The sequence below is a fragment of the Coloeus monedula genome, assembly GCF_965178545.1.
Source record: "Coloeus monedula genome assembly, chromosome: 16".
In the NCBI taxonomy this organism is placed as follows: Eukaryota; Metazoa; Chordata; class Aves; order Passeriformes; family Corvidae; genus Coloeus; species Coloeus monedula.
Window position 1 is genome coordinate 6,963,461 of NC_138796.1, and position 17,770 is coordinate 6,981,230.

At 53.1% G+C, this 17,770-nt stretch overlaps 2 protein-coding genes across 2 annotated transcripts; one reads left to right on the forward strand and one right to left on the reverse strand.

The window, feature by feature from the left end:
- Positions 1 to 8,183: 8,183 nt before the first annotated feature.
- Positions 8,184 to 12,465, forward strand: MED9 (mediator complex subunit 9; the record flags this gene model as incomplete). The annotated part of the gene is made up of 2 exons (XM_082291930.1): positions 8,184 to 8,320; positions 11,721 to 12,465. The coding sequence occupies 2 exons, from the start codon at positions 8,184 to 8,186 to the stop codon at positions 11,935 to 11,937; spliced, it is 354 nt and encodes a 117-aa protein (XP_082148056.1). The 3' UTR covers positions 11,938 to 12,465.
- Positions 12,466 to 14,293: 1,828 nt separating this feature from the next.
- On the reverse strand, positions 14,294 to 15,738 carry RASD1 (ras related dexamethasone induced 1; the record flags this gene model as incomplete). The annotated part of the gene is made up of 2 exons (XM_082291974.1): positions 14,294 to 15,214; positions 15,453 to 15,738. The coding sequence occupies 2 exons, from the start codon at positions 15,736 to 15,738 to the stop codon at positions 14,664 to 14,666; spliced, it is 837 nt and encodes a 278-aa protein (XP_082148100.1). The 3' UTR covers positions 14,294 to 14,663.
- Positions 15,739 to 17,770: the final 2,032 nt, after the last annotated feature.

Consider the following 17,770-nt stretch of genomic DNA (forward strand, 5'->3'; position numbering starts at 1 on the left):
GAGCAGCCCTGACCAGAGGTGGTGGATCCTCGGGTCTTGCAGAGTGCTTGTTGGTGGAGGAGAAATCAATGCCCAGTCAGGAGTTCCTGCCACATGCATTATCTAACCCATCATGTGGGGGGAGAGGGTGACACTTGCTGTGGTCCTGGCTGGCTGCGTGTGCTGGCAGCACGAAGCAGGTCTGCCTGATGGAACAGCGTGGGGAGGCTGTGACAAGCTCTGCTGTCTGCAATGGCATTGCCCAAAACCAGGGGCACTACCAGGACACACAGAGCTCATCACACACTGAGTAGTGACTGCACAGTACCAGTGATTCCTTGGGTTCTGAGGGGAAGAGGTTTCTGTCTGCTCATCTTCCCACTCCACCTTGTGACTGCCTGTTTTACAACCCTGTTACAGAGCTCAAAACATTACAAAACTTAGCAAAAGGAACAAAAGAGGCACCTCAGAGATCCCCCATCCTCTGGAGCACATGGACCGCCTGGGCAAAGGAGTGGTTCAAGCCTCTCTGGATTCCTCTGTCTGGGGAAAGGCTGGAGCAGGAGCCCACCGGGTTGGCAGGGAAACAGGCCCATGGGTTTTCATGGAATAACTCTGTGTACACACAAGTGTTCATGTGGATGTGCACGCCTGCATATGCGTATGTTTGTGTGCATCCGTGTGCATACACATCCATGCATGTGCACACACCATTCCAGCCCTCTGCATCCACAGGGACAATGGCATGTCCAGCTGGAAGAAGCCCATTTGGAGACAAAACTCCCTGGGGATTTGCCTGTTTCATCAGCACACTGAATATCCTATGTTTTCATGTCTTTGTATCCAGGTTGCCTCTTGGGAACAGTCCCTGTCTCATGCCTTGTCCCAAAGCAGGGTAGCAAACCAGCACTGTGGTCAGCAGAGCCTCAGCGTGGGGGCTTTGCTTCAGGTGCCCAGATCCAGCCTGGTTCAGCCTTTCCTGGCTCAGAGGAGCTGCTTTCCGACCCTGAAATAGCAACTTAGATGGTGCTCTCAGCAGCTGGGGATGATGATGCAAAATACTCGTTATCCAGCAGGAACAATTAGACTTATTGCAATTATCTCTGCAGTTGCTGAGAGATGCTGGAACAGGCCGGCCAGCAGCCAGGTCCCAGTGTAATCCCTGAGTGGGAGAGATGCGGTCTCCAGCCTTGCCAGGAGCTGCCATTGCTGTGGAGGGCAGTGGGAGCATCCCAAGAGCTTCCTGCAGTGCCAGAAGGGCTGGTTTTGCATGGGAGTGAGGGCAAGGATGGGTCAGTGTTTATTTAAGTGCCAAATGTCCCTCTCTAATGACATTTGTTTGCATTTGGATCAATGATGAATGGGCTGAGCCACACTGGGGTCAGAGGATGGTGTTAGGGATTGAAATGCTTTGAGTGATTCTCTGGCCTCTCTCTCTGCTGGATACCCTCACAAGAGAAGCCAGGATGGGCTCAGCTAATCCACAAAGTAGAAATGGGCAAAAGCTGGCTCCAGGCTGGATAGAGCCATAGGCACCTGATGGTCACTGAGCTGGGCAGCAGCTGCTGAGCTGGGCTTTAGGGCATATTCCTTTGGGGGAAAAAGTCAGGGTTTTTGCTGAGAAATGCCCATGGGGTAAAGGCAGGAAGGACAAGTTCATTCATTTCTCAAGTCAGAACAAGAAGGAGGATTTTTCTTTTCCCCCTTGACATTGTTTGAAAACCTTATTTGATTCCCCTACAGGTGCTTGAAGCCAAACCCCCAAACCAATCCAACCCTGATAAACAACTCCTCCTTGGACAAATTAGTGTGCAGCCAGAATGGAGAGAAAGCTTTTGGGCAGGATGGGACATGGCTGAGCATTGGATCACCAACTCAAGGAATGCCCAGGAGCAAGGGAGTAGGAGCTGGAGCAATGCTGGAAGCCTGCTCTGGGAAACTTCTAATGAAAACTTTATCTGAAACAAGAATGTCACCACATCCTGGCCTTGTTTGTGGCACAAGAGCCAGCAAAAGTCCCAGGAAAGTTTAGCTAGCTGGTCATCAAAACCTCCCCGATATGCCTTGTTTATTAGCAGCTAAACATTAAGCCCTTGGCAAACAGGGATCCTTGAGGCCAGGAACACGTGACTATGACAAGCCACCCATGGGTGCCAGTGCCAGAACCGGGTGGGAGCTGCTGGTGTGGCTGAGGAGGGGCACAGGCTGCTCCAGGTGGGGGATGGCAGCATCCTGGGGATGCCCAGGGCCCAGGGAGCTCAGGGTCAGGAGGAGGAAGGCTCACTAAAACACTGCTCCTGCCATAGCCCTGCAGAGATGCATCATTCCCCAGGTCAGGAGATGGATTAAATGGTTTCTCACTGGAGCTGGAAGAAAACTTCTCCACTTCCCAAGATGTGTCTCCCACAGTGTCAGTGCTGCCCCAGAAACCCACTGTTCTGCCATGTAAAATTATTCTTTAAGGACACCTGACTGATCTTGCAAAGCTCATATAAATTTTGTCTCATTTCAGTAATTAGGCCAATTACAGCAAAATGGTGTTTGCAATTCAAGTGAAGGATGGGCTAAAATCTTAACCAGATGCTTTTTCTGGGGTGCCAAAACAAAGTCTGAACAAAGCTCCTTTCCTCTCCCTCTGTGTTAAGTAAACCAAGAGAAGCATTTTGAAGGGCTCCAGCATCAGGTAATGGCTTTTTCTGCCACACTTGAAGGGGCCCAGATAAACACACAAACAAAGCCTGACCCACTTTCGGAGAATTAGGACTGGCTCCAAGAAAGGGAGCTGGGATTTCATTTATGTCCTTAATGTGTCCCCATCAGTGAGAGTCTGCTACGTGCATCCAGGTAAATTTATCTGTCCTCTGTGACACCCACATTGTGTGCATGTGCAGGACAGTGGTGCACTGGGATCCATGGATGCACAAGCACAGGGATACAAGAGCACGAGGATGCACCCAGGGATGTACCCAGGAATGTACAAACACACAGGGATGTGTGTGCACAGGGAGGCACACATATGTGCTGTCCCACTCCAACACCTTCCCAACATGCTGGGTATGCATCCAGGAGGTCAGGACAGAAATCCTCACCTGAGCTGAGCCCTGGCCTCCCGTGCAGGCTCCTGCAGCATTGCTTCAAGGCCATGATTGCATATTGAGAGTGAAACTGCTGCTGCCTCGTGTTTTTGGTGGCACGTGTTCGGAGCCTCACTCATTATTTGTAAATAATGGCAGGGACGTTGCTGACTCACCACACTATGGCAGGAGCCAGCAGGGATCCAGGGCTGCTTTTGCCCAGTGGTAACAAGGGCACCTTCCTCTGCAGGCAAAGGTTTCCTCAGGGACACCCCAAATTCACACTCCATATTCCTGTCTTGCTCCTGCTAGGTGACTTTTGCCCCTTTGCCCTGGGTGGAAAACAGCCTGGAGTGTTCAAGCCTGGCTGTGAAATGATCTTGTGGGATTCTGCAGGGACTGGCAGCTCCCAGGACTCATCACCGGAATGCCCCACAGGCACAGAGCTGCCCAACGGAGACAGTGAGCTCCAGAGCCACCTGCACCTGGAGCTGGGCCAGGCTGGGGGCTGCAGCCTCTCTGGCTGTGTGTTTTCCTGGATCCATGCTTCTGCGTAGCTGATCTTGTGCAAGAAGCCCTCGGTGCTGCCTTTGCCCACGCAGTGGTCAGGGTGCCTCCCCCGGGGTGGCCTGGGCTAGCCTCCGTGTTTGCTCAGCAGTGGGGTGGCATTGGAGAACACGGTGAGGTCACTGGACACTCCCTGTGCCCTTGAATCATCCCCACTCACCTCCCGAGGCTCGGAGCACCAAAGAATTGGCCTTCATGGCTAGGCCAATGCCCTGCAGTGACACCCAACCTGGTGCTACAGGCAGCCTGGCCAAGCCTGCTGTGCCACCTCTTGTCCCAGGCTCCGTCCTCCATGCTGGGCTCTCCCTGAGGGTGGCATCTCCTGGGCCATGGGATGACAGCCCTCCTCCCATGGCAGCCCAGTTTCCCCAGCAGCCAGCTGCTCCAGGAGGCACTGAGGTGCTGCGGATGTCTTTGATGATGCTTGTTTGGATCTTAAATCTCAAAGGCACCTGGGGCACCAGCAGCTCTAGGAGCATGTGGGGGTGAAGGGCTGAGTGTTTGGGGCAGACAGACCTGCAGGGCCTAAATCCCTCTAGTAAAACACAGTTTCAAAGAATGAAGCGTGGCTAATGACTCCCCACTCCCATCAGCACCCCCATGAGAAGACTCATGGGGGTCTGAAATGGTCCCAGGAGTGAAAACAAGGCAGAGCCCGAGACTGAATTCCCATCTGGTCAAAATTAGGGAGATCTTGGCCACGAACCTGAGCAGTTGCAGGATCATAGTAATGACCTAACAAAAAGGTGCCCTGACCACCAGCCCTGGCCAAGGCTGGAGCTGTAACTTCTTGTTCCTGTCACCCCCTCCCAGGTGGTCACAACCCTGACAACACCTCCCTGACAATACACACTTATCCCACCACAGCAGCTTAGCAAGACTGAAATAGAAAATTCAGTTGATGATGCAGTGCAGGAGCAGGAGGAAGAGATAAAGTTCAACCTGGTGATAGCCACATAGTAAAAAACGATAACAGAGCTGGTGGCAACAGCACAACAAGCTCCAGATGGTCCAACAGCAAAAAGCGGAGCCCAGTGAAATGTCAGACCATCAATATAAAAACATCAAGTCATTGTAAGGAAATAGTGAAAGGCACAGAGTCACCTGGTGCTGAATTAAATAACTGGTGGTAAATACCTCAAAAGTTCCCTTTGGAAGAGGACAAGAGGTACAATCTGTACAGAAATGACAGGAGAAGAAAGAATAACATTGGTATCATAAAGAAACAGGCAATAACAAAAGCGAACCTGGATATGGATTATTTGATCAGCTGGGTTTTAGGATAATGCGTTAATGAAATGTCTGGGTGAGCAATGAATGTACACAGAAAATCAGATGGTTTGGAAACATTTACACATTTCAGAAACTGCCTGTCCAGCAAGTGAATTATACAAAGAGCCACAATTAAATTGAGGAACAGGTCGATCATTTGCACTTCAAGTTTATTACCAAATCCAGGGGGAAATTATTCATTTCATTCATCACTAAGTGTCTTTGTTCATGCTTTAGCTGCCTCACATGCAGTTTTCACAGGTTGCTCATTCAAACCCTTCTGCTGAGGAACTGATAGTGGGTGAAAGAATCCAGAATGAAAATTAGGGAGAACTGCAACCCACCACCAGCTCCTCCTGAGAACAGTGGATGGGCTGACACAGCCTTCCCATCCAAGATGGAGACCCCAACACAACTGCAAAGGGATTTGGAAGGAACTGCGCTACAAGGACATAACAAAGGTCACCAAAGTCACCCCCTTGGGACAAAGGTCTCACAGCTCAGAGCTCCATAAGGACTGGTGAAGATTTGGGCACACCACCACTGCCCCTCACCTGAGGTCAACACTCTGCACACCCACAACACCAAAAACCTTCTCTTCCCTGCCAGACCTGTCAGCTGCTCTCACCTCTCCCCACAGCCCTCACCAGGGATATGAACACACTGTCATGCCACAGACCACGGTTCTACTGTGCCCTAGTCCAGGCTGACACTCACATGGTGACCACACAGTCTCATCCGACCAATTCAGCAGCATCTCCAGTGGTGTAGGAGCCTGTTGAACCCCACCCAGATGGTGAAACACCTTTGTTCTCCCCTGGACTTGCCACTAGACATGACAAGCCCCAAAGGACAGAGGTGGGTCACCTGGGGGAGCTGGAGGAGCTGTTACCACAAGGAAGATAAGGCAAGAGGCAGGGACACACCAACTAGATAAAGCTGTGTCCCAGTGCTTTGGGAACATGAGACTCCAAATGGGAATGGAGAGGCAAAAAGAAACGCTGATTTACAGCACTTTAGGTACTGAATGAGGTCTGCATGTTGTCACCTGCTGGAACGACTGCCTGACTCAACCATCACAGGCAGGCATCCAGCAGCCCAGCAATTATTGCTGCCCTCCTCCAGAACGCCAAGGGGAGAATAAAACCAGCACAATACTGAGGGAAATGAGCCCCATGGAGCCTGAATCAACTCTTGCTTTAGAAACAGCCCTTAAAAAGAGGCAGAAATTAACCTCTTGGCTCAGCCCCATCTGAAGGACACAGCATCCTGTGCCTCCTGCTTGACTCAGTCAAGGGCCATAAATACCACCAGCCTTCCCACAGGGATCTGTTCAGCGGAACCTGGGCTCCCCCAGGCTCCTTTGCACATTCCAGCATCAGTTCCTGAATCTATTCCTGACAGTAGGAACAAAGTGAGCGATTGCATCTGCTATATTTAGAGCAAACAGCCAATACCCCCCATTTAAATGGTTACCAGCGTTCTCATTAGATGTATAAATAGCCTCTGTTTGTTTTCAGAAAGAAATTGGTTTAAAAAAGGAAATTGCCTTCCCAGTCCTCCTCAGCCTGTAACTGTTGAGCAGGGAGGCCTATTTCAAATGAAAAATTAAATTACGCATTTTGTCTAAGCCAAATCAGGAATAAAAGCTCTCAACTGTGGCTGGTATTATCCATGCTGCGATGCCTTGTGTGGGTACAGTGGTTTGAGCACAGGGGCAGCACTTCACTGAAGCAAACTGAGGATGCTTAGTGCAGAGGGGCATCCTCATCCCTCTCCCAGTCTTGACCAGTCACCATCCTGAGTCACCTCTTCCCCCTGCAGGTCAGTCACACCAGAGCTCCATTTCTTCACAGAATCATAGAATGGTTTGGGTTGGAAAGGACTGTAAAGATCACCTGCTTCCAACCCCCCTGCCATGAGCAGGGACACTGTCTGCTAGACTAGGTTGCTTCAAACCTTGTCTAACTTGGCCTTGGACACTTCCAGGGATGAGGCAGCCACAGCTTCTCTGGGCAACCTGTGCCAGGGCCTCACCCTCAGAGGGAAGAATTCTTTCTCAATATCCCATCTAACCCTGCCCTCTGTCAGTGGGAAGCCATTTCCCCTTTTCCTGTCACTCCAGGCCCTTGTCCAAAGTCCATCTCCGGCTCTCTTGGAGCCCCTTTAGGCAGTGGAAGGGGCTCTAAGATCTCCCTGTCACCTTCTCCTCTCCAGATGAACATCCCCTGCTCTCTCAACCTTTTCCCCCTTCTTCTCCCTCTCCCAGCTCCACAGCAGTCCCAGCCCTGACATCACACTTCTGTTCTTCCTACGAATTCCTCCAGTCACCAGCCCAGACTCCCATCCAACACTCCAGCTTGCTTTCCCTCCAACTGATGCTGGCCATGCTTCCTCCCTTGAGCAGAAAGTCTGGTCCCACGTAAACATCCGTCCCTATGGCATTTCAAGGACCACATCCCCATCATCCAGCCCATATCATCTCTATTTGCATTAAAGTCAAACTGAAGACACCAAATAACAAAACAACATAGTGGAAAGCTGGGATATGAGACAACGAAACACTGCTGTGTTTTTTTGCACAGAATAATGCAATTTTCCCCTCAGATTTGGCTTGAAAGAGAAGGATGTATAGAGACTTGGGACACCAATTCAAGTGTGCTGAGGGGCTGGGAGCCACGGCCAGCCCACAGATGGCTCCTTGGACCCCTGGGTGGTTCCTGGGATCCCTGGATGGCTCCTGTGATCCCTGGATGGTTACTGGGACTTCTGGGTGGTTCGTATGGTCCCTGGATGCTTCCTGGCACCCCTTCTCCTCACCCTGTCCTTGGGGTGCGGGACCCCAAGATCTCTCCTTCCTCCAACCCCCACCTCCTGTGTGGGGCTCGGATGGGAGGTGGAATCACAGGGGGGATCACTGGGGGGGTGTAAGGGGAGGATCCCTGGGGATCGCAGGCAGACCACTGAGGGGTGCAGGGGGATCACTGAGGCGGTGTAGAGGGAATCAGTAGGGGGGCATGGGGAGGGATCACCGGGGGTGTCAGGGAGGATCACTGGCGGGGTGCAGGGGGATCACTGCGGGCACAGGCGGGATCACTGCGGAGGGCATTTGGGGGGATCACTGGGGGTGTCAGCGGGATCACAGTGCGGGTGCAGCGCACTGCCCCGCTCCCCAGCCCCGACCGCTGCCCAGCCAGCTCCCGGCTCGGTGAGCGCCGCTGCCGCTGGCTCGGGCGGCCGTGAGGCGGAGCCAGGCCGGGCCCGCCCCGCTCCGTCACTGCCGGGCCCGCCATGGCGTCCGGGCCCGCGGGCCGCGCCGCCGAGGAGCCGCCGCCGCCAGAGCCGCCCGCCGAGCAGAAGTCGCCGCCGCTGCCGCCCGCGCAGGAGGAGTTCTCCTTCCTGCCGCTCGTCCACGACATCATCAAATGGTAACGGCGGGCACCGCCACCCCCCGCCCCGCCGGGCACCGCGGCCCTGCCGCAGCCGCCCCACTCGGACGGTGCTGCCTCACACCAGAGCCTTCGGGAGGAGCAGGGCTAAGGGGTCCCCTCGCCAGTGATGTTCTCCAAGTCACAGCATCCTCGGGGATGCCCTGCATAGGGAGTGAGGCAATGGGATGCCCTCTCCAATGATGCTCACCTGGCTGCCAGCATCCCCCCAGGATGCTCTGAATGGGGAGCAGGACAATGGGGTTCCCCCCCCAGTGATGTTCTGCCAGCCACAGCATCCGTAGGACGCCCTGGACAGGGAGCAGAGTTATGGGTTTCCCTCTTTAACTTGTTTTCACATCCTTAACATTCTCAGCATCCTCATCATGCCTTGAACAGGGAGCTGGGCCATTGGGTCCTTCCTCGAGTGATGCTCTCCCAGCTCCCACTTCCCCAGGATGTCCCGAACAGGAAGCAGGGCAATGGGGTCACCCTTCTGGCAATGCTCTCCAACCTCCCAGAATCTCCTTTGCCCTTTTTATCTCAGTTGGAGTTCCTGGGAAGAGTGTTGGAGAGAGCTGGCACAGCCCCAAGTGCATCTTTGCTCTGAGTTGTGCCAGTACCTGGGTGGTGTTGGGGTCACCTGAGCAGTGCCGGTGCTCCCATGGTCCAGGTACACTGCCCTGTACAGAGTGTGTCTGGAGCAGGAGCACTGTTTGTCCGCTGGGTTATTGCTCCAGAGAACTGTACTCTTTGACTGATAACAGCCTCAGAAAGTACAGGCTGTGCGTCAGGAATGCAGCCCATTTCTGGGCAGTTTTAAAAAGGAGGACAGCTTCCCCAGTGGGATGTACACTGTTTTCTTCCCAACTCAAGATAAGCCCTGTTCCGGTGAAAGGTGCTGTACAAGTATCCTGAGAACTGATGTGTTTCTGGCCCAGGATAACCCCTCCAGAGATGCTTGTCTGAGTTCCCAGAAAGGGAATGGCTCTGCCATGGAAATTCATCCAGGCAGACTCACCTGGGCACTCTGCAGGGTGAGGCAGTGAGCATGGGAAGCATGAATTGCCTTCATCCTACCCTTTTCCCTGGGCATTCATTTTGGAGCCGCTTTGTGTCCTGCTGATGTTTCACTTGGACCAAGCATGTCTGAAAGGTGAGGGAGGTTCATCCTTAATGGCTCTGCAGCCCAGTCCATGGGAATGAACACCCTTGACACACCAGTCCAGAATGGGCATGAGAACGCAAACCCTGTGATTTCATTCAGTTTCCCCATTGTGCTAGGTGAGGGCCATCAAGTTGCCCCCTGACCTTGATTCTACTGATGTGTGCAGACCACAGAGTGAGGCTAAATCCCCTGGCAGGTGCATGTGTGTAAATCAGCAAAGTGGGCAGTAGCCATGGGCTGAGACCTCGCAGATTCTGATGTGTCACTGATCAGGTCATAGTGACTCACAAATGACAGTCCCAGGGATATCTTGAGCCCTGTCCCACCAAGCCACCCACTCCTGCTGCCAAGCTACCTCCCTTGGCTTCGTGTGTGGCATTTCCCTGGCAGTTCGAGCCAACATAGGTGCTGAACGGTGTGGCAGAAGGGTGGCACCACAGCGGCCAGCGGTGGGATGTTGTGCCTCCTGTCCCTGACAGATGGCAAACGGGCTGTCCTCTAACACTGCCTCAAGTGGCAGAGCCCAGCCCTGCCGTTCTGACACTGACTCAGCCATGAAGACACATCTCCAAGGTGACTCTGTGCTCCAGAGCGAGGATGTATCACGTAAATTTGCTGACATTCAAGGACGGGTGCTGTTTCCTGTTGTTTCGGTCTGGAGAAAGTTTTCCTAAACAGGGTCTGCTGATATTTTCAGCCTTGTACAGTCAATGGCATCACTGCTGAGGTCTCACTGTGTGGCTCCACCGATGATGGTTTGTGCTGGTGTGGTGAAGAGCACTGTGCCTTAAGGCAGGTTTTGTGCCCAGTCCATCAGCACAGGCTGAGGTTGGATGTCGTGTTGAATCCTGTGTTAGTGCAGGCAGCCGCAGGCTCTTCCCACACCTCATCACTCCCACCTCTCCATGCCACCAAACAGGGAATTGCTTCATTGATTGATCCAGCAGGAAAACCACCCATCAGGAAAAAAGCCCCACCAAGCCTAAAATATTTATGCCTTTGGATCAACCAGGCAACAGGCAGCTGTCAGTTCTCTTTGCATGGAGAAGGGAATGAGATGTGGGGAGGACATCCCTGTTATAGCCAGCCTGCAGCTGTGGTGGATTAAAGGCAGTGTCACCCCATCCTTCCCCAGATGTGCCATGGGGCTGGTTGTGTGTGTACGCCTGTATTTTTCCACTGCCGACCTGGCCCTGAGTGCCTGCATAATGGGGAGACATTATGGTACCAGCTGCAGTTTTATTTAGAAGGGAGTAATGAATATTTTGTTCCAACAGGCTTTTGAAACAAGCGGCAGCCATCTGCTTAAAAGTTTTGCTCTCAGCCATGTCACGATTCCCCAAAGTTATAATCGAGCACCTCTCTGCCCTGGTCATGCCAAGCAGATTTATTTTTAGGTCTGGCTATTGAACAGGCTCCCAGTTTTTCAAAGACCATTAGAATCCCACTCTCCCTATTAACAGGCGGCCTGGAAGCGGGGACTTGCTTTTGCCTGGAATCAGTAAAAGTTCTTGCTGGTGCTAACAAAGCTGAGTCAGATACTAATGAGGGTTCAAGGGCAGACGCTGCCTCAGACAACACTGAGCCTTGAAAAGCACAGAGCTGGCTGCAGAGCCAATTCTGCTGCTCTTAAAAAAAATGCCCCAGACCAACCCAAAAACCCCCCACTGCTTCTCTTTTATTAAGTATAAATCCCCAAGGACTCGTTTTAAAGTTCCAAAGTACCATTTTCTCTGCCTTTGGACACTCTCTGACACTTTGGGGAACAGTTTCTGTTTTTTGCTGTCAAGCTGTTTGACTGCATTGATTTTTTTGTATTACAGTGTAGAACAGCAACAGGTCACGGGTGAGACTGAGATCTTTTTTTCCAGGTGACTACACACGACACACATGCAATCTTACCTTCCCCAAAGAGAGGTACAGGAGTTCAGAGGAAGAATTTAGCCTGCTCCAGGGTGATGTTTGAAAGCTGCAGAGCAGCTCCTAACCTGTTTAATGCATCCTGAGATGACAGGCTTGTGTGCTGGAAATTTGCAGGAAACCAGTTTGCCCATAAGCTACCCAGTCTGTATATCCATCTGTGTCCTTTTATTGGGATAGGTGAATCAGGTGTGTGCAGCTAGATACCAAGAGCAATTTTCCTAGTGAATTCCAGTTTAAACCCTGGCTGTATTGGAAATTGCAGCATTTTCAGTAGGAGAATTCACAGTGTCTTGATTTTCTCTCCTGCAGCATGGACAAGGACAGCCAGGATGTTCACCAGGTACTGAATGAGCTCAAGAACAAGTTCCAGGAGATGAGGAAGCTGATCAGCTCCATGCCTGGCATCGGGGTGAGCCCAGAGCAGCAGCAGCAGCAGCTGCAGAACCTGCGGGAGCAGGTCCGGACCAAAAACGAGCTGCTGCAGAAGTACAAGAGCCTTTGCATGTTTGAAATCCCCAAGGAGTAGGAAAGGCACAGCTCCACTCTCTGGGTCTGAGATACCTCCTCTTCAGGCTCAACAGGGTGGCAGAAGTTGACTTTTCTTAGGTTTTGGTTACAGTGCTGTGGCGTTGTGCCTGTGTGGACTGTGGGTGTGTGACACTGAGCCAGGACCGTGTGCTCTCCTGGGACAATGGCAGTGGCACATTCCCTTGATCTGCTGCAGGACTCTGCACTTATATATCCCATCTCCTGTTTTTTCATGGGGTGGGGTTCTTCTTTTTTATGTTCAAACGAGTAGGAGACATTTTGCTTTCTCCTCACTTAGGGTCAAAGTACCTGCTGGTGAAAAAGGGGGCATCTCTGCAATTTTTTTTTTGTACTTAAAAATGGCCACACATCAGAAGGGAACATAAGAGGGAAGCATGAACTGTTTGGCGCTGCTCCTGGAAAGAGTCTCTGGTACACTTTCCATTCCCTGTGTGTTGGAAGAGGAATGATTGCTTTCAATTACTTCTGTATTTTTCTTTATAAACAATTGGTGGTTGTGTCTGAGATGAGTCAAATAAAGATTTATAAATTCTGAACTGCCCCTCTTGTGTGTTCGCTGAGTGGATGTGGGCAGAGCAGGGGCAGGATGTTGGCAGCATGTGGGATCCTGGGCCCAGCTCCAATGTCTTTCCCTCTTACAACAGAGGAAGGGCAAGAATCAAAACAAAGGGCATAAGTGAGAAAAGCTTTTAGTTTTCCCATGCTAAAGTCAGGCTCAACAGGACAGGTGAGTTCCACATCCTGGGGCTTTCCACAACCACAAACATTTGAGCAGCTTGAACAGGTTAATTCTGCTCAGTGGGAGTTGGGATGGTTGCAACTCACCTGTAGCTCAGAGATTTACTCTGTCCCCACTGGGACACTGTACTAGTACTTTCTTTGGGAAGGTGCCAGTGTGTAAACTCTGAGTAAAGCAGAACACCGAGATAAACAAAGCACAATGTACACATTTTTTATTGCTGAAATTGCCTTTCCACCAGCCATTGCCTGTCCCAGCTCAATAAATTCCTGTGTCTCATGCCTGGACGATGTTTTCCATTCTTTTGCCAGTGGCTGTTCCTGTGAAATCAGACATAGGCAGAGCTGGAAGAAACAACTTGTTGCCAAAGAAATGTCTGGCACATAGTTCAGGAACAAGTTAACTCTGTCAACTTGAATCCAAGTTTCAAGCGAAACTGAGGTGGTTTGCTTTGCAGTCTCACTCCCTCACCATTGTTCCGTGGCTTCAATATGATTTTTTTTGCCATTAATATGTGCTAAACACAGGTTTGTGCTGCTGCATGAGGGGGGAGCGGGGGTTGAAAATGAGCTGGAGGAGAAGCTGGGGCTGGGAAAAGCTTTCTTTGAAGAATGATCCTGTTTCACTTCTAGCAATGATTACTTCAACTTGCTGTTGGGAAGAGATTAAAAACCATCAGATGTAAAGGTGACCTTTTGAGCAAAGTACTTCCTTTACTCATATTGCAAAGTAAAAACAATATCCCAGCTGGGGTGCCAATGAATCAGTCTGTGTTGACATCATTAAAATGTGCTTAGTTAATCGGGAAAGAGCATGAAACACAATCAGCTCTTTATAACCAAGTGATGTCGGTTTGCTGGGTGACTGCAGGCAGTGACATCCCACTGCCCGGCGTGTCACGGGGCTGGCAGCACCGTCACTCAGCGTAGTGGAGTGAGGAAAGAGTGCTGGCTCAGTGACCCTTTGGAGTGAGTAACTCCCTGCGTGGCCCCTCGTTACCCTGGGTGGCAAAAACCCAGTGGCTTGCAGAGGCGGGAACCTTTGCACTGGGAGCCGGAGAAAATGGGGTAATACAGGGCTTGAGTGAGAGGCTGGTTTTGCCACCTCACAGCTCAGGCCTTTTGTTTAGCAGGCTTTGCTATGGGATAGGGCAAGGAAGCAAAGACAAACCCACAGGTGTCATTTTTTAAAATATTTTATTAATTTGTAGAAAAAATAAAACATCAAGTTTCACCCACGGTAGAAACACTTGAAGATTTTCTGTTTTGTTCATGTCAATGACAAACAATACCTACATAAAGTGCCTATTATTTTTTTTTTTTTTGTAAAACCCTTCCCTCTCCCCCCACCCTCCCCAAATCTTGCAAATCAAACAAGACAAATGTAAACAAGAGTCAGTTTTTTGGTCCATCGGGGCTGCAACTCTGCAATGTCTTTGCAACAGCTTAGGAGTGTCTTCTGCATGTGTTTTGCAGACACAGATGAACACACAACACAGAGTCAGAGTCCGTGCACAGCTTCTCAAGTTGAAAAAAAAAAAAAACAAGAACCAACCCCAAAGCCCCAGGCAGGTGCTGGCAGGCCCCTGCCCTCCCTCCTGAGGGCAGTGCCCGAGGCTGGGTGGTTTGGGAGGGAAAGAAACACCAAGGTCTGTGCCCTCCACACTCATCCTCCCACCTGGCTGCCCAGCAGCTCACCCTTTCCCTGTCTCTTTGCCCAGAGGAGGAGGCTGTTCCCAGTGACATCCCCTCCTGCCCTCCAAAGCCCCCCCCTTCGCATCCCTCGCTCCCAAAATGCACCCCCAGGGAGGGAGATGATGAAAGCGGGAGGAGGGAAGCTGGGGGAGAGGCGACACCCTTTCTGCCCGGGTGGGCACCTGCCCAAAGTCAATTCGGAAACGAGCATCTTTCCCCCTCCTTTCCTTCTTTCTTTCCTTCCTTCCTTCCCGTGGCAAGCGGGGGCTCCTAGCTGATCACGCAGCGATCCTTCTCCTTGCCGTGCCCGCCGCCGATGGCTTTCTCCCGGATGTACATGAGGTCGCTGTGCACGCTGGGCCGCCGGGCGAAGGGGGCCACGATGCCGTACGCCTCCTCCGTGCTGCCCCGGCCCCCCTCCTTCAGCAGCTTTTTGCCTTTCAACGCTTTCTTGTGCAGGATGTCGCAGTACTGCACCGAGACCTTGCGGTGCAGGTCAGGGCTCATCTCGCTCGGCAGCTTGGCCATGGCGAAGAGTGCCTGGAACATCTGGTCCAGGCTGCTGTTCCTCTTGGCCGAGATCTCGAAGTAGGCACATTTTTTGGGGTCCCCTCCCACCAGCTGCTCGATCTCCCGGGGCTGCACCTCCCGGTAAAAGTCCCGGTCGCCCTTGTTGCCGCAGATGACCAGGGGCACCTCTATGTTCTCCTTGGTTTTATTCTTCAGGCACGACTTAGTCTCCAGGATTTGCTGCTTCAGGCGCTGCACCTCCTCAAAGGAGTCACGGTTGTCCAGGCTGAACACGAGGATGAACACATCTCCTGGGGGCAAAGAGGGAACATGAGATCGTTCCAGGGATAGGGACACACAGAGACCCACTCCTAAGCCAAACAGACTTGGAGAAGGAAGGACCAGGCAGCACCTGGGTCCTGCATCCTCCAGTCCAAGAAGAGCTGCCCATCCACTTGAAAACACAAAATCCTATCTCCCTCCTCCCAGGACTGGAAAAACATCCCCAAACTGGGCAGGAGTCTGGCAGAGGGACCCTCTGACAAGTACCTGTGAGGATGGAGAGGCGGCGCATGGCTGGGAAGGGGTGGTTGCCCGACGTGTCCAGGATGTCGAGCTGGTACACCTCACCGCGGATGCTGTAGAACTTGCGGTGGAAATCCTCGATGGTGGGCGTGTATTGCTCCTCGAAGCGGCCGGTGAGGAAGCGCGAGACGATGGCCGTCTTGCCCACCTTGGAGGAGCCCAGGATGACCATGCGGTAGCAGTTCTTGGCGGGGATGCTCAGCTCGGCCTCGCTGGGACACATCTTCTTGATCATCGCTGCCAGTTTCATTGACGCCGGCAAAAGTGCAGCTTGCGCCGAAAAGGAGAGGTGAAGAAGGAGGAAGGCGCTGCCTGCCCGGCTGCTCAGCCCCTCTTCCCTCTCAGGAAGGGTCGGTGTGAGCTCTGCACGGCGGCCGCCGCGTTATATGGAGCCGGCAGCGACCGCCCCTCGGCGCGTCACGGCCCGGGGCGGCGGCGGCTGAGTCAGCGCCCGGCTCCGCGCCCGGCTCGGCCCGCGTCCCCCGCCGGGCTCCGGGCTGCGCGCTCCGCTCCCGTCCGCAGCCTCGTCCGCGCTGCCGGGGCTCGGTTGCCTGGCCCCGTTCATAGCCCGGTTGGGACTCCGGGTGTTTGACACCCCTGTCCCGTTCGCAGTCCTGCTGCTGCGCAGCCCGGTCCCGTTCCCATCCCAGTTCGCACTCCCGGTGCTGCGCAGCCCGGTCCCGTTCCCACCCCGGTTCTCACTCCCGGAGATGCACGGCCAGATCCCGTTTCCATCCCGGTTCGCGCTCCCGGAGTTGCACAGCCCGGTCCAGCTCGCAGCCCGACTGGAACTGCCGGTGCTTCGAAGTCCCGCTCGCAGACCTGCTCACACTCCCGGTCCCTTTCACAGTCCCGTTTGTAAAGAGATCTCTTTGCATCTCAGCACGGGGTCCCTGTGCTTTGTATCCGTCCCGTTCTCAGCCCGGCGCGGGCTCCCGGCGCCCCGCAGCCGGCTCGGGGCTCTCGGGGATCGGGGAGTGGGGTCACCCCGAGATGCAGGAGCCGGGGACGGGGGTGCAGAGGGTCCCAAGCCGCTCCCTGAGGTGTTTTTGCTCCGGTTTACACTTGCCAGGTGCAAATGCCCGAAACACAGGAGAAAAGACCCCGTTCCATGCCAGCTCCAGTGCGCGGGGCCAGGAGCAGAGCGAAGTCTCGGTCCTACCAGGGGCTGCGGCGCGGGCTGGGGGCTTCCCCCTTGACGGAGGCTCTTAGGAGGGCGGCTTTCCCTTGACCCCGACCTCGACCCTGATCCCGGTCCCTGATCCCGGTCCCTGATCCCGGTGCCTGATCCCGGTCCCTGTCCCGGTGCCGGGGCGCCGAGCGGTGCCGCTGCAGCGCCGGTTCTCCCCGCTAGGGGACAGGCGAGAGTCCGGCCGGCGGCAGCGCGCACAGGGCCGGGAAGGGGAATGGGAACGTGGACGGTGCCGTACTGGGAGAACTGGGAGAGCTGGGAGAGCTGGGAATGGTTAGCCTGGGGAAGAGAAGGCTCCGGGAAGACCTTAGAGCCTCTTCCAGTGCCTAAAGGAGCTACAAGAGAGATGGAGAGGAACTTTGGGCAAGGGCTGGAGTGACGGGACAAGAGGGAATGACTTCACACTAACAGATGGCAGAACTAGATGGGATACTGGGAAAAAATTCTTCCCTCTGAGAGTGGTGAGGCACTGGAACAGGTTGCCCAGAGTGGCTGCACCCATCGCTGGAAGTGTCCAAGGCCAAGTTGGATGGGATGTGGAGAAACCTGGTCGAGTGGAAGGTATCCCTGCCCATGGCAGGGGGTGGAACAAGATGAGCTTTAAGGTCCTTCCAACCCAGACTGTTCTATGATAAAAATAAATTTTTTAAAAATAGATGTTAAAAAACCCCACCAACCAAAAAAAGACTTAGCAAAAGGTGATGCTTTAATAAGGTTCGGGGCAGCAGAAGCCTCCGTATAACACAGAGAGGGACCTCAGGGACAGCCAGAACACACAGACTGGGGAGAGTGGTGCCTTTCATCAGCACCACTTAGGAAATGGATGGTGCTGAGCTTCTCCTTTCCCCTGAGTGTGGTTTCATGCTTGGATATTAATTTAAACACTCTTGGAAGGCTTACGGAGGAATTGTGGTTGTCTGTGGGGTGGAAGGGAGCAGCAACTTAAACAGCCCTGTACAGCCCCATCCCTGCCCGCAGGGAAACATCCTGCCCAGAGGCACAAGGACACTTGGAGGAGAGAAAGTGGGACAGTTTCCTGTGTTTATTCATCTGTGTGTGAGACAGCAAAGAAGTTTAATAGCCTAACACA